Source organism: Malania oleifera, chromosome 11 (assembly GCF_029873635.1).
Source record: "Malania oleifera isolate guangnan ecotype guangnan chromosome 11, ASM2987363v1, whole genome shotgun sequence".
Lineage (NCBI taxonomy): Eukaryota > Viridiplantae > Streptophyta > Magnoliopsida > Santalales > Ximeniaceae > Malania > Malania oleifera.
The window spans coordinates 45,167,544-45,189,558 of NC_080427.1; the positions used below are offsets into that span (position 1 = coordinate 45,167,544).

Here is a 22,015-nt window from a genome sequence, read left to right on the forward strand (position 1 = left end):
AGGATATTTTATGAATAATAAGGGAAAAAAATTAATTGCGAATTATTTCCTGTTTTGCTAATTAATACAAGAAGAATCAAATATACATAGGATAATATTCAATTAAAATAATATTAATATTTAAATGCCATTTGTCCTCTATCTTTCTTATAATTTGCTTTTCCGTTCGCAAACGTCGTCGTTTAGGAGGGGAACACGTGGTAGAAACTTGAAAGTGAGTTGTCTTTTGGATGACAATCTGTGGCAGCTGACTTCATCGCTCATCGGACTTCGCTCAATCGGGTTGGACTCAACCGGCTGCAGTAATGGCGATCGCAGTGTTCGCCGCTCTTCTCTTGGCGATTGTTCTCCGCGCGGAGTCCAAGTTCATGGTGTACAACACCTCGCAGAGCATCGTCCCCGGAAAGCTCAATGTGCACTTGGTTGCTCACACTCACGATGACGTCGGCTGGCTCAAGACCGTCGATCAGTACTACGTTGGCTCTAACAACTCCATCCAGGTACTCTCCTTCTCTCTCGCAATTTGATCTCATGAAATGAATGAGCTCTATGTGAAGTGATATGATGTGATCTTCGCGTTTAATGCAGGGAGCTTGTGTGCAAAATGTTTTGGATTCTACTGTGCCTGCGCTGTTGGCCGACAAGAACCGCAAGTTCATTTATGTTGAAATGGCGAGTATATTATAAATTTATAATGTTCCTATGTTTTTTCATTTTTCGTTTTCATTCAATCAACCTGCCATTGTGTGTGTGTGGGTTTTTTTTTTTTTTTTTTGAGAAAAATGATGAGAAATGAATGATGCAAAAGAAATTTCGGGTCTTTTACTTTTTTTGTTTTATCATGCTTTAAAAGGAGCAAACCATCACTCTGATAAAAACCAGGACATCTCTCTTTCTCTCTCTCTCTCAAGCAAGGATTTTGTAGTGGATAACTATGAAAATCCCGTCTTCCCCTCCTACAATATCCCCTGTCTATGCATCCTCAAGTTGTGGTGGCATAAAACTTGAGGAAAGCCACTTACTAGTCCACTTCCCAGTTGTTGTGTTACACTTAGTTTAGTGGAGGATTTTGCTGAATGATTCTCATCAACTTGATTTGTACTGGTGAATGGCAATGGGAAAATAGGGAGTTAGAAGAAGTAGGGAAGCCATTTCCCTTTGTTTTGATATGATAGCTGTCCTTTGATTTAAGTCGAGGACTTAGGTTTCTACAGAAGAAGGTCAAGACAGGCCAAATTATCCCATCTCAACCAGGGGTAATGTTAGATTTTTATCGATGCAATGTGTCTTTTGCTATCATCACAACCATATTGTTGACGTTTCCATATTACAATGTATTCCAAGTGTCCATGGTACTGCCAACATCCCTTTTGTTGTTGTTATGTCTAAATTGTTTACCTTAGCACAAGCTCTTCACATCACAATGACTGCATTATGTCCAGTGCTTGGCTGACTTTGTCACAATATTTTGTAGTGATCTCTCTCTCTCTCTTTCTCTTCCTCTTTTTTTTTTTTTGAAAAAAAATTTAATGTGGTTTGCACTATTAGGTATTAATGCTTGATTGTTTACTGGTCATGGGCTAAGAACAGTTCATCCAGGGGATGTTGTTTCAATCAATCAATTTCATATATACAACTTTTATGTATTATGCTATTAGTCATGTGCATAACAATCAATTGTGCTTGATTGGTGCAGGCATTTTTCCAGCGTTGGTGGAGAGACCAGAGTGAGGCTGTACAGAAAACTGTCAAGGAGCTCATTAGCTCTGGTCAACTGGAGTTAATGTAATAGATGATGTAGATTTTGTTGCCCTTTTATAATTTCTCCACCTTAACAATAGTAATGCCCAGTATTCAGTCATGCTGTGTATTTCTTATCAATTTCTGTTGAATGTATAAAAATTTTATATCAAACCCTATTTATTTTTTCTAAGTTTTCCAGGACTTATTATGTGGAATATAACAACCATCATTTTTTAAAATCCAGTCTGGGGCTTGATTCTTCTTTTCTCGCAGAAATGGCGGTATGTGTATGCATGATGAGGCAGCTCCACATTACATTGACATGATTGATCAGACGACTCTTGGGCACCGTTTTATTAAGGATGAGTTTGGTCTAACTCCAAGAATTGGTTGGCAGATTGACCCATTTGGACATTCTGCTGTGCAGGCTTACTTGTTGGGAGCAGAAGTAAGTCTGCTTATATTTTTAGTTTTGAATAGAATCCTTAAATACATTATTTGCCTGTTCAGTGTTGCATTTGGGCATTAGGAATGTACACTCAAGAATAAAATGCTACTCAAAGACGAGTTTGGTTGTTGTTAAATGTTGCATCTGAACAATGTTTTGTTTTGTGGAAACAGGCATTTTTTAAAAAACTGATACTTATCACCTTTAAGAGAATACTGCTCTTTTTAGTAAACACTGAATTTAGGCCAAAAGCTATCACCATGCTAAACAGGCCCTAATTATATCTTTCTGTAGCTTTTTCCTTTTTCTTCAGTAAATGGCATCATAAAAATGGACAACTCTTTGTACATATTTTCATTACTCCTGGACAAATTCTTTCTTGATGTAGGTTGGATTTGACTCACTATTCTTTGGTCGGATAGATTACCAAGACAGGGCCAAGCGTAAAAATGAGAAAAGTCTTGAAGTTGTCTGGCAAGCTTCTAAAAGCCTGGGCTCATCTGCGCAGGTAAACTGCTTGAACCACCCGCCCACGCACCCCCCAAATTCATTCAATTTGACTTGCGTGCTCATTCTAGCCAGAGTCATACATTTTTGGCCCTTCAGTTGCATTTTAGTGTTTTTTTTTGGGTCTTTTCTGCATTGTTACTGAAGAAATTCTTTTTCTGATAAGTTGTTACTTTGCTTTTAACCGTGTGCAGATTTTTGCTGGTGCATTCCCTGAGAATTACGAGCCTCCATCCGGTTTCTATTTTGAAGTTAATGATGCTTCTCCCATTGTTCAAGTGAGTCTTATGAAAAAATTGCTAATTTTCTAAGTTTTTTAATTCCTTTATTGCAGATATTATTAATTTTATTTTTTTTCAAATGAAGGATGACATCAATTTGTTTGATTATAATGTTGAAGACAGAGTTAATGACTTTGTTGCTGCAGCAGTATCTCAGGTACTGTGTTTTGTTTCTCCTTTTCTAAATTTTGAGCTTCTAATCCTTATCCTTATTTTTTGCATTTCTTTCATCTAGGGTTTTTTTCACTTGTTATATTTTTTCCCAGCTTTGAGATAAAATAATTATACGATTCCTGGGCCCCATTTTGGAGTTGAATATCCTAGTCTGACTTATGGTCACCATTTATCATGGATAAAGCTTTTTCAAAGACAGAATTTGTATTTTCAAATGAATATGCAAATTCCTAGTGTATGTGTAACACTCCCGACCCCCTACGTGGGCTCGGAGTGCTACTAATCCATTCATTTACCTGATAATTCAAATTCTAACATCATGTACGCAGCGGAAAATATAAATATAATCTCCCTAAATATAATACCAGAGTTTACTATTCCTATCCATAATCCAAATTAACTATTCACCAACTGTAATCACATATATACATGTTTTCAAAACATAATCCTCAAATACCAGTATTCACAACTATTCATCTATCTGAAGACTTCAATACATAAAACATAAAATATACATATCAAAATCAACATAAAAATATACCCTTTTCTCTCTCTATTTCCCAAAAATGCTATAAAACATCGAGCTCTCTAAGCTCGATCTCGAGAAAATCCTGTAAAAGATACATTTATATTCGGGTGAGACACATCTCAGTAAGGGAAGAAATAATATATTAAAACGACGTGTGGCTAACATGAGTTTATATAACATCATAATATTTAACATTTGAAAATCGTTAACATAATTTTTGAAATCATTTTCTGAACCTAATCAATCACATGCAAAAGATTTAACCCACAAGATTACCCAATGATAGGGGTGATTACCCGTCCATACAAGTAGCACCCCTTTGCTTTAATACATTTGGCAACCCGAAGGTCACTACTGAAGCATATCAGGACACTCACTTTACTCAGTAGCCCTCTAGTGTTAGATTGATCTCGTACTCACATAGTTCAAACAAAAGTTTACCAGCAAAAGCCCCAAGGATAGGGAAATCTAACCGCTCATACAAGAAGGTTTCCTCTGCCCTAATGCGTTGTGCAACCTACTACTACATCTGATACTACTAGCGCACTCGCCTTTCTCAGTAAGCCCTTGGGCGAAGAGTATGCCCTGCCCCAGTTGTAACATGTTCTATTAGTATAAATACTTCTAATATCATAATACATTATTCTTTCTGTTATTATTCAGCCATTCACATATGTTCATGTTCATAGCTTTAACATTTCATTTCATTTCACTTTAAGTAACTCTTTCCCATTTACATCGCTCACTTTTCACATTTCATTCCATTGTCATTTCATTGCCATTTCATTCCATTTTCATTTCATTCATTCGTACTACAGCTGCTCTTTAGCCGTCATCAGTTAGTCCACATAGAAATGCTCTAAAATCTGCTAACACAGCTCCTTTTAGCTGTCATCAGTTAGTCCACATAGAAATGCGCTAGAATCTGCTAACACGGTTTTCAGCTGTCATACATTTACATGGTTGCATTAACATACACAAGCAGCATGATTCATATCATATTTCATTTTTAATGCTTCACTTACTTAGTCTGCATCTCATACATTTAACATATATTTGCACAGAACTTACATTTACTCATGCCACATAATTTAGTAATAAAATTCATACATTGCCTGTAAAATAAGCTCACCAACATTTAACGTTATATACTGAAAATACCTTTCATTTCTTACATAATTATCCTGAAAATATTTTCCACTTTCATCAGTTCATTTTCACATATACGTATCTAATAAACAACCCTAAACTCGAAAAAATATAATTTAAATGGTTGGCATTTTAAACTCATACCGAAATATATGCACTTACATATAACACAATTCATGTTCCATTATATTCATAAAAATTCTGGTTTAATATATATTTTTCCCCTTACCTAGCTTCTTGAACTACGCCAATAGGGATTCTGAAAAGATGCCTGCGGCGTTCACTCGGACCCTGAAATAAAAATCTTAGTTCCATTAAATCAATCCTAAAAAAATACCATTTTAACATTTCCTAGGCTCATAAATTCTAAATAAATAGTTATACCCTCAAATATAACCAATTTACCTAATTTCTCAAATCTCACTCTTGTTTTGGAGTGGGGTCTAGAAAACCCAAATTGAAAATTTACTCTAGTCAAAATGACGACGATCGCGATTAGGACCCCATGGTGGTGCCTGATTGTCGATTTAATGACAGATTTAAAGAGAAATTAAGTAAATTGGGAAAGGTTATTTTGTCCCAGGAATGGTACCTACGCCGCTCCTACGACTAATCCGCTCCAGTAGAAATGTTGATGGCAGAGTTAGGAGTTCAACGGTACCTTCCGTTTTCCAATCGGCGCTCGTTAGGCCGACAAAATCGAGGAGAGAGAGGAGGATGACGGAGGAGTGAGATGGAAGCAAAGAGAGAGAAAAGTAAAACCAAATAAAATGCAGTGAGGCGGCTGAAGAAGATGGAAATGGATTTCAATTTGAAATCCAATCCATCCTACTACATTTAATATATATTCTTTTAATATTATATATATATATATATACTTTAATTTATATTATATAATAACCTTATATATATTTATATATCTTTATTTCAATTTTTTTACTATTCCTTTTTATTTAATTAATTAATTAATAATTAGTCTTAACTTTTTTTTTCATGCTATTTCTTTTTATTTGTTTATTTAATACATTAATTTAATAATATTTAACTAATTAATTGATTAATAATTTTAATTAATTAATTTTTTTTAATTTTTTTTTTCGGGTTATTACAGTATGTGTATGAGTCACTGTATTCTGCATGTATTAAAGTCAATGCTGCCGTATCCGTGGAAGGCTATCAAAGACATTGAATATCTGCCTGGGCCTGCTTAAAGTTGACCTTGCCCTTAATATTCTAGTGCTCCTTTAGAACTTTTGGAAGAGTGAAATCTTGTTGATTTTTTCCATTTTAATAGCTTTTTGGGATTGCATTTTCTTAACTTTTTAATAAATGCTTTCTTTGGCTTAAATTGTCCAGATCAAATTCTCCAACTAAACCTTTGGCCTTCATAAAGGGCCTGTGTTAAATGATGCTCACAATTGTATTTCCATTTTCAGGCTAACATAACTCGAACAAATCATATAATGTGGACAATGGGAACAGATTTCAAGTATCAATATGCACACACTTGGTTCCGGCAGATGGACAAGCTGATACATTATGTAAACCGGGTAAGTCTTTTCTAGATTTGCATAAGCGTGGAGATGCAAGTGTGAGTGTGCATGCATGCACACACGTGTATGTGTGTTTTGTTGCTTTCTTCTAGTATAAAAAATGTGTGTTTTTGTTGCTTTTTTCTAGTGTGTTTTTATACTTGCCTTATTGAACTTGTTCACAATTCTATTTGTTTCAACTTATCTACTGAATTGGAATCAATTTGGTTAATCACTTAGTCTGCTCTTCTCATGCCCTATGGCAAGAGAACTGCTGGAACTGACTTGATTTGGTGATGCAGAACTGCCCATGGAAGGGAGGGAAAGAAAAGAAAAAGGGGATACTAGAGAGAAATATAGGGGAAAAGAAGGGAGAATTACAAGGCGAAGAGGAGGAGATGGAGGAGGAAGAAAGGGTGTACATGAGAGTGAGGAGAAAGGAGAGAGAAGAGAAAGAAGAGAGAATTCAGATTCGAAGTTAAGTCTGTATTCTGATTGCATGATACACGAAGTACTTATACACCCAATGAATAAAGAGTTTTATTGGAGAGAGAGTAGGAAAGAAACACATCAAAACAAAAAGGAAATATTACATGGCTATTCTATTTGTACAAATATGGTAAAGGGGTCGAGGAAAAGGCATCCTCCAACAAGTTAGTGAAAACAACAAATGCAAAGAAAACACTCCAATCTCCTTGCATTTTCTAGAGAAGCATTTCTGTAGAAGCCGTTCGCAGAAAATTGTAGTGACCCAAGAAGGACAAGGTGGGGGGGGGGGGGGAGGATGGTTCGGTTCAAGTCAGTTTCACTATGAAACCAAAACCGAATTGACCATTGGTGGTTTGGAGAAATTATAAACCAAAACCAAACAAACTGTGAAATGTCAAATCTGCAATCACGGTTTGGGTCAGTTTTGACTAACAATTTAGATTTTAAAGTTGAATCTTAATTAAAATGGGTATGCAAAACAAGTCAATTGAAAACAAAGCACTCTAAAACAAATAATATAGGACAACACATGCACTATAGATATATATATATATATATATATATATATATTTATGTATTTATGTATATATGAATGTGTGTGTGTGCATACCTTGTCTCATGTTGCTTGTGTATATGTATACCTTATTTCATCCAAGATCAACTTAAGCCATGACAACATAGAGTATAACTCTAAAGAATAAGATAAAGAATCAAATATATCCAAAGAATATAATGAACTACCGAAGTTGGTTTGACATAATCAAGACGTACCATATAATATTTAAAAATAATTAATACAAGGGTACAATTTTGTGGTTTGAGTCTGTTTTTCATGTTCCAAATGCAACCCAAACTGAATTTCCAGTATGTCAAAAATTTTGAACCAATGTCCACCCCTAAGAAAGACAACAATTATGTGCGCCTGACCAAAGGACATTGACCTCCATTTGATGAAAAGACGGTCACCTAAGGTTTCAAAAATTCCACTTGCCTCCTTTGAGGTTTCACAAAAAGAGGCGGATCTCCTTGTGATTTCAAGAATACCATAGACCTCTTGAATTTTAAATTTTTTTAAAAAAGGTGAACTTCTTTTGATATTTGGCGAAAAGATAGACCCAAGGAGGGGGTATAAGTGTCCAATCATCAAATGTCAAGTGTGGTCCATGATATTTTTAGAACTTCAAGGAGATTCATGTCTATTCACCAATCCTTAGGGGAGGTCCGTGTGGTTTTTGAAATATTAGGGGAAGTTTGAGTTCTTTTTGCCAAACCCTAGGGTAGGTTAGTGTCTTTTGCCCTTCAAAATTTTGGCATTCCTCTCTAACTAGATGCAACAATGATACGAAGAACTGTGTATCAACACAAAGGTTTTCTCTCCTTCTTTATTCCAGAACTTATAAAATTAACAACATAAAGAGCATCCAAAAATGATGGAAAAACCCCAATTATCACAAAGAACTCCAAACAACTTATTCCAAAAAGCCCAAGCAAAAGGACATTGTAAGAGCAAATATGAACTAGTATGGACCCCATCCTTGGGTCCACTTAAAAAAGAAAACATTTAATTTTACATTTTCTTTTTGGAAAGAATTTTATTTTGCTTCATTTTTGAAGATATGGAAACAAAATAAGTGATTTGGGTTCCTTTCCAAGTCTTTTAAGATGTTGCTTATTCCTAAATTGACAAAGCCAAGTGGTAGGATCCTTAGGCGAGGAGACTTTGAGCACGATCTCTAATGAGTCAATCTTGAATTATAGTGTTAGGATTCCCAAATCAATTTGGATTTCTAATTAATGTGTTATGATTCCTAAAGAAATTGGAATTCTATTTTAATGTTGGGATTATTTAATGCTTGTTAGGATTCCTAAATCAATTGGGATTTCTATTTAATATGATTCTAGATCAATTGGGATTTTGTTTAATGTTAAGGATTATTTAATGTTTGTTAGGATTCTCAAATCAGTTAGGATTCGAGTGGATATTTTACATTCCTAATAGGAGTAAGTTTCTCTACCCTATATATATGTGTAACCCCTACGGAGCTTTTGCATTCAAGCCATGAAGCAATAACATGATTTATAGCCTTTGGCTGATTTTGAGGTACATCTCCCTATTTTCTCTTACTATTTTCCATTGTTTAAATTTCCCCAATTTCTCCGCAGTAAAACTCTAGGATCATATTATTTGGTATTTGGCGTCCTTGTGGATTCCGGTAATCCATTAAATAAATCAAAACCTTGGAATTCTAGATCTTCACGCATACTCAATGACCTTAGAAAATTTAGTATCCTAGTAGGCTAAATACTGAACTTAGCAATATGTTTAATTCTCAATTTCAAGAAATCCAAGCGTCGCTATCTAAACTACTCATTACATCTTCCCATATAAAGAGAGATGATGATGTCTCTGCATCAGCTAATTGTAGGGAGCAATTGTACATGCGTGAAGGAGGTTACCAAGGAGAGCGTCATCATGGTCCTTTTCGTATGAAGTTGGAATTTCCTCGATGGGACAATGATGACCCCACTAGTTGGGTTTCTGGGGCTGAAAAATACTTTCGCTTTCACTGCATTCCAGAAATGTCTAAAGTTGAGATTGCTTCTTTTTTGTCTGGATGGCGATGTTATTCAATGGTATGACTGGTTTGAAGCTCATTATGTAATGCCTTTGTGGCAGCATTTGTTTATGGATTACTGTCCAAGTTGGGCCCATTGGATGTGAGAATATCAATGGAGAGCTTGCTAAAATATGCCAAATTAGCACTTTCTTGGAGTATCAGACACGATTTGAAATAGGACTAAAGATTGGAATGAAAGCCAACTCTTGGGTACTTTTATTGAAGGCCTCCTACCTGACATTTAGCATAAGGCCCAAGTGTGTCGGCCACGAATTATGACCACTGCAATTTCCTTTGCACAGTTAGAAGAAGAGAAGTTGGGAGAAGAACAACATCACTCCAGGCAAGCAGAATGTTAGCAGCACTATCACACCACCTGCTCCTCACAATCCTCCTTCCAAATGATTGCCTTAAAGAGGAACTAAAAGAGCGAATAACAAAAGGTTTGTGCTGGCATTGTGATGAAAAGTGGCACAGAGGGCACCGTTGCAAAAAAGAATGACTCTTAATGATTGAACTAGTGGAGGAGCTAGAAGAGGTTGAGGATGACCTCCTTTATTCTAATCAGGAAGGTATGGAATGTGATGATAATGATGATCTATTACTTCTTCAGTTCATGCTTTAGCTGGTTGTGCTAATCTTCAAACCATGAAAATTAATGGCTTCCTAAAACGCCAACCCGTTACTATCTTAATCAATACGGGTAGCATCAATAATTTCATGGACACTAAAATTTCTAAACAACTAGCCTATCCTATGGAGCAATATGAAAAGTTAGATGTGAAGGTTGTAGATTGAAGGACCTTGATATGTCAAAGCAAGTGTCTGAAGGTTGAACTTACCATGCAAAATCATGGGTTGTACGTTGATTTCTTTTTGTTGCTACTACAAGACTATGAAGTGGTATTGGGTTTTGAATGGTTTAGGACTTTAGGCGATATAGCTTGGAATTTTTCTAAACTGGTTATGAAGTTTGTCGTGAATGACCAGAGAGTGACTCTTAAAGGCAAACATTGTGGTAAATATCACTATAGTTTCAAGCCTTTGTATGGAGAAGCTCCTTAAAAAGGAACGACTTGGTTGCTTGGTACAACTTCGAGCACTATAGGAGTTAAAACATCAATTTGGTCACAAAGAAGGGCTAGACTCTCTTATTTTAGAATTTTCTGATTTAATTGCGGAGTCACAAGGATTGCCACCTCAGTGAACACATGATCATCGTATTCGTCTATTTCCAGATCATTTAGGTCATTTGTGAACTGTACTCGTCACTCGTCGTGAGCATCTTCTATTTGTCAAGAAATCTAAGTGCAGTTTTGCTCGACCGCACATGGAATACCCTGGGCATATTGTTGCCCATGTGTTTGAGTTGACCCTTCTAAAGTACAAGGAATAATAGACTGGCTTATTCCACAAACAATAAAATGCAGCGAGGATTTTTGGGGTTGATTGGTTACTACTGCAAGTTTGTCAAGGATTATGTAACGATTAGTGCTCCACTGACCGCTCTATTGAAAAAGGATGCATTCAAATGGAGAAAGGAAGTTGAACAAGCCTTTGTCAAGTTTAAGCGCACAATGCCTAGCCAGATTTCAACAAGGTGTTCATCATTGAGTTTGATGCATCAAGAGTTGGCATTGGTGATGCCCCATTGCTTTTACCAGTAAGGATTGTTCTCCATCCCACATTGGCATGATTGACAAAGAGATGCTAGCCACTGTGCATGTAGCTACAAAGTGGAGAGATTCTTTGAGTTTATTGCTGCTCAACCTTTTGGACAAGGCTGATTTGAAGAAGGTGGGAATGTTAGGATTCCCAAATTAATTGGGATTCTTAATTAATGTGTTATGATTCCCAAAGCAGCTAGGATTCTATTAATTTTAGGATTGTTTAATGTTTATTAGGATTCCCAGATCAATTGCGATTTCTAATTAATATGATTCCCAAATCAATTGGAATTCTATTTAGTGTTAGGATTATTTAATGTTTGTTAGGATTCCCAAATCAATTAGGATTCAAGGGGGTATTTTACATTCCTTACAGGAGTAAGTTTCTCTACCCTATATATATGTGTAACCCCTAAGGGACTTTTGCATTCAAGCAATGAAGCAATAACATAATTCATGGCCTTTGGCTAATTTCAAGGTAGATCTCCTCGAAGTGATCAAACTCCGTTTTTTCTCTTGCTATTTTCTCTTCTTTAAATTTCCCCAATTTCTCCGCAATGAAACCCCAGGGTCTTATCATATAGGAACCCTCCCACTCAATGTGAGGACAACTACTACTTTCCTTGGTAATAGGAATCTTAATGGACCATCATCTCTTGATAGCATATTTTAGTACCGTAAGGGCCATCACTACAAATTAGCCATTTTGAAATATAGGAATTCAAACTATGAAGGAGTCTTGTTTTAGAAAAAATAAGTGACCCCAAAACTTAAGTTCAGTCAACATGGTAGCGAATCATTGATGCACATAATAAAAAAGAAAGCTCTAAGCATGCTATCACCCTAAGCATAATAGCAAATCAACATGAAAACAATGATATAGAACCTTACCTCCTAGCTTGAGTATGCAAGAAATGGGAGATGCATTGAAATCCTTCAGTGGTCTCCGGTAGTATTCTCTTCGATCTCCTTTTGGTTCTTCTCTAATCTCTCCACAAATAATGGTGTAATGCTTGGTAATTTGCTTAATTCCTTGTCTCTTCTATCCTCCTTTATATCCTTTCTTTTCTCCAATTCTTGGTCCCTAAAGGAGCTCCATAGGGGTCTGCTTATTGGCTGATTAGGTGAAAGTTTTTCCTTCGGGCTCTTGGCCATCCAATGGATGGCCTGGGATCCCTTTAAATTTGATAAAAAAACTCCACAGATTTGACCTTTTTTCTCTCTGTTTTTTCTCCCTCTTTGTTCCTGTTCTGGGCCTTGGCAGGATATGACTGAATTTGGTCATTGAAAAACATCTCGAGTCCCCAAATAACCTTGGGAACTCCTATTTAATCACCAATGTGCCAATCTCACTGTTGAGGGCTCTCAATTTTGATAGGCTGTCCTGAGGCCGATCCACGGGGTTAAAGATGAGATGTATACAGCAATTCTGCCCACTTTTCAAGCAAGACATATACATTTGGTGACAGGACCTTATTTGGTCTTTGCTTCTAAGGCAAATCATTAGCATCCAAGGATGAGGGACAAACCCAATTCCTTAAAAGATCTCTAAACAAATTATTCTAGAGAACCCAAGCAAAAGGTCAATGTAGGAAGAGATGTGAACAAGTGTCTCCACTCTGAAAGCAAAGGAATCATACATTTGAAGATAGTGCCTTATTTGGTCTTAATTATGAAGCAAGACATTAGTATTGATCTTGTTAAGAATCATAGTCCAAGTAAAAGTCATTATTGTTGAAGGTGTTAAGGCTTGGTATACATTGTTGGACCATTTCCATTAAACTTAAGCTTTTAGGTGAATTGGTTGCTTAGTATGGTAACGGAGTCATGGTTGCTGGGAGGCCCTGGGTTCTAGTATTGTTATCTGCGGTTATTATATGGTTGTTAAAACTTTTGTTAATTGTATAGTGGGCTGTATTTATTGCTTGTTTATCTCTCCACATGCAATGGGGATGCACATGTTGGGGAGTGTTGAGGCTTGATATGCACCGTTGGCCCACTAGCTCTTAACTTAAGCTTTAAGGTAAGAAAGTGGTTGCTTATCAGAGGGAACATTAGCATTCCTAATAAAAGAATGGAGGAGAAAAGGATTAGCACTGGGAACACAATTTAAGTGAGAAAAGAAATACTTGCTAGTAAAAATCCTCATAGGAATCTTTCCAAGTGAGTATGAAAAGAATCATGCGCATTCACGATTCAACAAAAGGACAACGTCAACCATTTTCGTCTCATTTATGTTTATCACAAGATAAAATCCCAAGATTGCCCACCTTCTTGCAAGAAAAGGAAATCAGAAATCGGAGTAACATGGAGGGTTGATAAATGAAACAGACAAGGACTCGAGCCAAAGGAACCTCCTAAATCAATGATTTTCCCAAAAATGACTACTCACCCCATTACCATCCTTGTACTGAATATTAGGACAATGTAGGAACAAATGTGGGAGAAAACCAACTCCCACAAAGAACTCCAAACAAATTATTCCAAAGAACCCAGGAAAAAGGACAATATAGGGACAAATGTGAACAAGTCTTCTCACTCCTAAAGGAAAGGACACATTCATTTGGTAATAGGCCTTATTTGGTCTTCGCTTTTAAAGCAAGACATTAGTATTCGTTTTACTAAGGATCATAGTCCAAGTAAAAGTCCTGTGTTTGAAGGAACATTAGCTTTCTTAATAAAAGAATGGAGGCATAAAGGAACAGCATTAGGAACACTTACTAGATGAGAACAGAAACTCTTGCAAGTAAAAACCTGAGAGGAATCTCCCCAAGTGAGCATGAAAAGAATCAAGCATATTTAACAAAATTATGAGATCATCCGTTTCTGTCTCACGTAAGTTTCTCACGAAATTAAAGTCCCAAGACTGTCCGTCCTCATGCAAGAAAAAGAAATCAGTATTGGAGTATAATGGAGTGTTGTTAAATGAAGAAGACAAGGATAAAATTGAGTTAAAGAAGTCGTCTCAATCCAATGATCTTCCTAAAAATACAAAGTAACAGCCTTGTAATGAATACTAGGAAAAAGATGATAACTCTGTGAGACAAATTTCAGATGCCACTAGGGCCTTAGGACTATGGTTTTTGTAAACATGATGCTAGTAGTGATGGACTTCCTTCTGTGATGCATAGCTTCTTTGTAACTCCACCTATCTTGCTCAAAACTTTGTATAGTAGTTTTATGTTTTGGGTGATATCTCTATGTAGAAAAACTAGGCTACTTGCATACTTGTATCATTGTCATTATACGAGATTCAGCCTCAGAAGCTGTGTTTGTTTTGGTCCTTCTCTCTCTCTCTCTCTGACCATACCTGCATTTGTCTGAATAAATTCCCTAAGATTAGGATAATTAGAGCTCCAAAACACTGTCTATGTTGACCCTAGCTAAGTTATTGACATCTTTTCTATATGCAAGATTTTCTTGGTTTCTATATTCACTAATGTATGTATTCATAAATTATAGAGCACCTCCTCTGCAGCTCATTTGCTTACCCAATTAATGTTTGTCACTATTGTAGAATCTCCTTCATCCTTTAATATGTAGGAAGGAAGGTGCTCTTGGCAGTATATGTCTTCAGTTTCTGTTAGAAATAATTACTAGCTTTTATTTCAATTCTTTTATACAACTGTCACTGTGTCACTTGATTTTCTCAAAATGTAGTTAGATCAAAGTATTTTCTGCCTCTCGATTTCTCTTCCTTTTTCTCTATTCATTAATGTGAAATCTGTTAGTTTTTTAATTTTTTGTTTGTTCTAAATGATTTGTTCTTGGATTCTTCTAGGATGGGCGTGTTAATGCGCTCTACTCAACCCCATCAATATATACTGATGCAAAATATGCTGCAAATGAATCATGGCCAATCAAGACCGATGATTTCTTCCCGTAAGCTAAAATATTTTGGATCTCATTCTTTGTACATTATTTCCTCAGCCTGGCCCCTTCTTAGAGACTGATTTTTGCGTCAAATTAGATATGCAGATCGTGCGAATGGTTACTGGACTGGATACTTTACGAGTAGACCATCCTTCAAACGCTATGTCAGAATGATGAGTGGCTATTACATGGTAGCATTCACATTTCTCTTTTTAATCCTGGGAAATTTTGAACATTTTCTTACCATGCTTTGAGTTTATACTCTATATGTTTCTGATTTATAATCAGGCGGCAAGGCAATTAGAGTTTTTTAAAGGAAGGAGTAATTCAGGGCCCAACACAGATGCGTTGGCAGATGCTTTGGCAATTGCCCAGCATCATGATGCTGTAACTGGTACAGAAAAACAGCATGTGGCTAATGATTATGCAAAACGTCTGTCAATGGGCTATGTGGAGGTAGAGATTTAAACATTTGAAACATTCATTCTTGTTATATTTTTGCTGCTTCTAGGTCAAATGCTTAATACTTTCATTATCTCAGTGCAGGCTGAGGAGTTAGTTGCTTCATCGCTTGCTTGCTTGGCTGAATCAAAATCTCACGCTGGGTGTGGGAACCCAACTACAAAGTTTCAACAGGCAAAAGATTATAAGCCCCTAAGCTAGTGAGCTGTTTGCATTAAATAGCTTAAACAGCTTGCATTTTCATGGAACTGTTTCAACTTTTAAGTGACATTCAGTATATTATTATCTCTACTTACTAGGGAGCATTCTTTTCTGAGTTGCAAGTTTCAATTCATACAGGCGGATGCTCTCTGTGAGTTCATGGTATAATTTAGTGGATGGCACTTATTATATACGCACTTGTAGTCATCAGCTAAATGATTTACTTATAATTTATATTTTATAAAAACATTATCATTATCAGACCATTGTATATAGCATGTATCTAATATATTTTTTTAAATACTCATTATGGCACTGTATGTTGATAGTAGAGATAAATGATTGAACTTCAAGTTTTAAACACATGCTAAATCTCATGCTTGCCTTTTTTTTTTTTTTTTTCAAATAACAAATATTATAATTTGACCTTTTTACTTGATCCCCACTTAACAGTTTAAATCATTTTGTTGTCTGGCATTGGCAAAAATTAAGTGGTTTTGTTTTGAATTTTTTAATATATTTTTTTGAGAGGGATTAGGGAGAATGTAATAGATCTAAACTCTGCTATGGTATATTGGCTTACAAGGACATTAATGACTTTAAAATGGTGTGTTTTGATGAGTGACACACATATTTTAGCTTCAGTATTGTGTACAGTTTTATTTTTGATACTTTTTTGTTTTTGCTTTTCATTCGCTAATGAATTCAAGAGATGATGAATTTTGACACATGCATATTCTTTTTCCTCTTAGTGTCCACTCTTGAACATAAGTTACTGTCCTCCATCAGAAATTGACCTTTCCAATGGGAAGAGCTTGGTAAGGAACATATACCATATCTTTCATAGTCTCTGACTGCTAAAATATTGCCTTCCTTTTTTGCTTCAGAATATATCATCTAATGGGATCTATCTCTTCTGCAGATTGTAATTGTTTACAATTCTCTTGGGTGGAAGAGAGAGGATGTAATTCGAATTCCTGTGAGTGCTTCTGATCTTAATGCTTTACACATCTTGATCTTTAGGCAACACTTCATTAATCAGAAAAACCACAGTATAACTTTTATAGTCTTTTTATTTCTTTTATAAACCAAATGTGATGGTCATGCTTGCTGTATATATTGATGAAAATGATGCTGCACAATTTTGATGATGTGTTAAATCTTCGATAAGCTTTGTGTTCTGCGGTATCTTTGCACAAGTGACTATGTTCTATAAGAATTTACACTTTTTTTTTCGTTTTTTCAATGGATTGGAAATGTTACAAGAATTAAAATATGAAAACAATTCAATATGTTTATAGCTTTGCTTGACCATGGAAAAGGAACTAAATGCATCTGCTACAGGTTTCTGCAATGATGAAAATTTTGAGGATTTTGAGGAAAAAAAGAAACTTGGAGATAGCTTCTTTCTTAAGTCAGACTGTTAACCATCTGTAATTGGTGGAGTATACATTGGAAGCTTTTTTGAATATTTAATTTTTGGTGGGGGGTGGGGGGGGGGGGTTGTAGGGAAAGATTTTGAATCTTAGAACAGTTGCAATAAAATAGACTAAACTTGGGAATCTTTAAGGCACTATTTGGAAGGCATTGAGTAAAAATGGGAGAATATCTTGCACTTTGTTAAATTTGGGCAAGGATTGACAATTGTGTTTCAGTCCTATAATTAATCCTGAGCTAGAACAGTCATCTGGTGCCTAGTGAATTTTTTTTTTTTTTTGGATAAACAAAGAAGTTTATTAGAAAAGGAGAAGAATAGAATAACAAAAGGAATAGAAATAAAACAGGGAGAATAAGATATCCTCCCATAATGCAAGAAAAAGAATAAAACAAAAAGACCAAAAGAAAGACAAAAAATTACAGAAGTGCCCCTAGTGCATTTCTGATCACTTTCCCCTAGGGCTTGAATCTAATCCTGTGAAGTGGGTTCTAAGTAATTGAAATTTACTAGTGCTATTAGTTTCTTGTCCTGTTGACCATCGAGTTTAATCTTTTTACAATATTCCTGCTAACATGACTAATATTACATCTCATATATTCTGTCTTTTTTCTACTTAAAACTTCTAGATTCTGAAGCTTCTCTCCATTTAACTTAGATTCTACTCCACCTCTGTTTTTATCAGTCAAGACAATATCATCCACTGCTGTTGCAAACTATATCTGCAGACAACATACACCTTGGAACCTCATTTTGGATACTCCTAGTAAGTTCATCCATCATTACTGCAAAAAGAAAGAACAACAAAGTGCACCGCAGGCTGCTGCTGCAAGGTCACTGTTCTTTGCCATCAAACTAAAAGAGGAGGAGGAGGTTAAGAAGAAGAAATAGAAATTACAAAGTTGTGAAATGATAAGGAGAAGAGGAGATTTTAACAAAGAAGAAGAGGAGTGAACTTGGGAGTTTCTGCAGTCAAATTGTGGCAGCCTTAAATTGTTTATTGGACTTTGTGAGGAACAGACACTTGCTTGAACTTGGGAGTTTCTGCAGTAGTCAATTGAAGAAAGCATGCTTTGCACTGCTTGATAGCTTGAGTTCTCTCTTGCTGGACGTTAGGGGAAAACAGCATCAATCTCCAGGCTCCCAGATTTTGTTCCCTAAATAGAATGAAATTGGGCCAGTTGGACCTAGCTCAAATCGTGGCAGCCTTAAATTGTTTATTGGACTTTGTGTCTAAAAACCTAAAACTAAATAAGGGCCCTGTTCTGGAAATAGGATCCATAGGATCCCAAGTGGGATCAGAATCCTGCGACTCTGCTGATCCAATTATGATCCCATCACGATCCTACCTCATTTTGGTTCCACACTAGACTTGGATAGACTACCTAAATTTGGATCATAGTCTGGTTCATGATTTTAACTATTAAATTATTTGAGTAAAATGGAAGACCTAATCACAATGATAGGTCTCTCCCTTTTTTTGTATTATATGTTAAGTATACACCAATGACCAAAATACCCTTATCAACTGACACTTACTAACATAACACTAGCACATACTAAAAATGCTAAATAGTCGAAATAACCATTAATACTCCCCCTTAAGTTGGAGCATATATATCCTATGCTCCTAGCTTGTTACAAATGAATTTAGCACGAGCATCCCCCAAGGATTTAGTGAATAAATCAGCCAATTGCAAATCTAACTTCATGTGAGTGCTTTTAATGAGCTTTTGCAGGAGTTTCTCCTGAACAAAGTGGCAATCAACTTCAATGTGTTTTGCCACTCATGGAAGACCAGGTTGGAGCCAATATGAATAGCAGTATGGTTATCATACATCAACTCCATAGGTTGAGAATGTGGAAACCTAGTTCTTCTAATATGTTCTTCAACCAAACAAATTCACATGTAGTGTGATCCATGGACCTATATTTTGATTAAGCACTTGACCTAGCCGCCACAGTTTGTTTCTTACTATTCCAATAAACCAAACTACCCCAACAAAGATACAGTATCCAATTGTAGATCTTCTATTAGAAGGTGGCTGAGCCCAATTTGCATCCATATATCCCTAAATATAAGTGTGAACTTGATCTTGATAAGAGACCTCTAGGTGCACCTTTGAGATATCTCAAGATGCGAATTACTGAATCTCCCCGACTTATTCTTAGAGAATCAAGAAATTGACTTACAACACTTGTTGCAAAAGATATATTGCTTGAGTGACTGTGTGATAATTCAACTTTCCAACAAGTCTTCCTTTGTCTTGTGTCGGGTAATCACCCATCTTGGCGCTAACTTGCTGTTAGGATTCATGAGTGTATCAATAGGTTTGTATCCTAACAACCTAGTCTCATTTAGAAGATCAAGAACATACTTCCTCTGTGACAAGACAATTCCCATACTAGATCTTGATACTTCTGTACCCAAGAAATACTTTAATGGTCCCAAATCTTTCTTTTGAAACTTTGTCTATAGGAAATGCTTTAGGTCCTAAATACCTGATCATTGTCACCAGTAATTACAATATCATTCAAATACACAATAAGGAGAAGTGACTATGTGACAATTTAACTTTCCAACAACTTCTCGATACCGTCTTCGGTCAGGCAACACATCACCCATCTCTGGCACTAACCTACTGTTAGGATCCATGGGTATTATCAACAGGTTTGTATCATAACAAATTCGTCTCATTTTAGAAGATCAAGAACATACTTCCTTTGCGATAAGACAATTCCCATACGAGATATCTATACTTCTATATCCAAGAAGTACTCTGATGGTCCCAAATCTTTGGTCTAAAACTTATTATGTCGTAAGTGCTTTAGGTCCTAAATACTTGATGATCATCATCATTAATTACAATATCATCCGTGATTCGACATACACAATTAGGATGTCTTGTCAGATGGTGTATGATAATAAAATACACAATGATCTACTATGCACTGTCGGAGCCTAATGACTCACTTCTAAAAATAAGTAGCACTAGGGCTATCCCAAGTATAGGAGCTACGTCGTGTAATAATTAGCCCAAATAGGCTAGTTTGTCTCCACGGGGAATGCAAATTAGTTCTAAACTAGCACGAAATAGGCAAAGAAAATAAGAAAACAAATTTTACTGAACATGGTTTAGATTCTAAATTTTGGGGGTTTTGAAACTTTGTGGTGAAATTGAAACAAATTAAAACCTAAAACAAGAACATAACGTGCATAAGCAGGAGAATAACTGACATACAATTAAACAAATAAATTAACTAAGTTAACCTAGTACAATCCATTCAACCATCTTAACAAACTATAACAAAATCAACCTAAATTAACTAAGCTAACCTAAACAAAAGTCCTTCAACAATAAAATAACCTAAACACGCTACTTGAACAAATACTTAAATCCAACATTAATTTTTAATAGATGCAGCGAGCAAACTCAACACAAAGTATCACTTAGACTAGATTTAACGACTTTAATTAAAAAGAAAAACAAGCTGACTTTAATAATAAAAACAACCCAAATAAAATTTCATTCCAACAAGTATTTAAGATTCAAAACTAAAAGAGAGAGAGTAAAAGCAACCACTCTAAATATCCCAAACAAAAGTTAAACAAATATTAAAATGGCACAAGGAGAGAGAGAGATAGTGAACCAAAAAAAAAAATCTCTTTAAAAGTGAAATGGATTAATGCACCAACCAACTCAAACAAAAATTTCAATTCAACATTAACTCCAAATACGAATATTCAATGTAATGATTCACCAAAACTAAATATTAAAACATGTATTGAATGACAAAATGAAAATAAATAACAATAAACAAACTAACAAAAAAACTAGAGAGAGAGGGAGAGAATAAACTCAACAATAATGGAAGTGAAAGTGTTTAATGCATTAATCAACATAAACTCAACATTAAACTATCCATTAAATAACAATAATGCACCAACCAACTCAAACAGAAATTTAAATTCAACATTAACTCCAAATACGAATTTTCAATGTAATGATTCACCAAAACTAAATATTAAAACGTGTATTGAATGACAAAATGAAAATAAATAACAATAAACAAACTAACAAAAAAACTAGAGAGAGAGAGAGAGAGAGAGAGAGAGAGAATAAACTCAACAATAATGGAAGTGAAAGTGTTTAATGCATTAATCAACATAAACTCAACATTAAACTATCCATTAAAATAACAATAAGGTGCACAACAACTAGCTAAACAAATTAATTAAAATAGAGAGAGAGAGTGCTGCTATTCGGGTCTCCACACAGCAGCAAAGCTGCTGTGTTTTTTTTCTCTTGCGGCACACTGCCCTCACAGCTCCCACACGCCACCTTCTCTTGTTCTTCCAAAACCCTACACTCCCTACTAAAGCCAAAAACCCCCCAAAAACAACCCTAGCCCCTTTTGCTTTTTTTTCTTATTTACTCTTTAGCTAAAAGAAGCCCCCCAATCACGTGCACTGCCAACTTGCCAAGAAACCCTATTCCTCCTAGCCTTTTCTCCCCTTTCTTTCTTTTGCTTTTTGCTTTTCCTTTACTACCCTCCCTCTCCCAGTGCACCAAGGCCTCACTTTGGCCAGCACACACACACAAGCCCCTTGTTTTTTTGAATTGCATGGCCGGGTCACATCAATGGACCCGGCCTACATCGTTTTATTTCTTCAATTTCTTGTTTTGTTTGCTCAATTTTAAGTTTCTGTCCCTCAGCGAACAAGTCTGATTTCGACCATACTAAAACCCGTATCTCTCAAAGCTCAAAATACGAAAGTTGTAGATCTCTTTCTCAGCTTTTTCCAGAATTTTGAATCGTCTCGATCGGAGTCGGATGAGAAAGTTACGCCCATATTACGGAGTAATGTCGAAACAGTCCATAAAACAGCGTATGGTAACTTCACG

The 22,015-nt window shown here is 35.8% G+C and overlaps 1 protein-coding gene across 1 annotated transcript in view; it reads left to right on the forward strand.

The window, feature by feature from the left end:
* The first annotated feature begins 229 nt into the window (after window positions 1-229).
* Window positions 230-22,015, forward strand: part of LOC131167724 (probable alpha-mannosidase At5g13980) — a 31,978-nt gene continuing 10,192 nt past the window's right edge. The window contains exons 1-14 of the mRNA XM_058126584.1: window positions 230-500; window positions 589-672; window positions 1,697-1,785; window positions 2,017-2,191; window positions 2,580-2,699; window positions 2,893-2,976; window positions 3,065-3,136; window positions 6,268-6,381; window positions 14,919-15,019; window positions 15,108-15,201; window positions 15,299-15,466; window positions 15,557-15,646; window positions 16,426-16,491; window positions 16,596-16,652. Of these exons, the coding sequence (XP_057982567.1) occupies window positions 306-500; window positions 589-672; window positions 1,697-1,785; window positions 2,017-2,191; window positions 2,580-2,699; window positions 2,893-2,976; window positions 3,065-3,136; window positions 6,268-6,381; window positions 14,919-15,019; window positions 15,108-15,201; window positions 15,299-15,466; window positions 15,557-15,646; window positions 16,426-16,491; window positions 16,596-16,652 (1,509 nt within the window). The 5' untranslated portion in view covers window positions 230-305. The remainder of the gene's footprint in view (window positions 501-588; window positions 673-1,696; window positions 1,786-2,016; window positions 2,192-2,579; window positions 2,700-2,892; window positions 2,977-3,064; window positions 3,137-6,267; window positions 6,382-14,918; window positions 15,020-15,107; window positions 15,202-15,298; window positions 15,467-15,556; window positions 15,647-16,425; window positions 16,492-16,595; window positions 16,653-22,015) is intronic.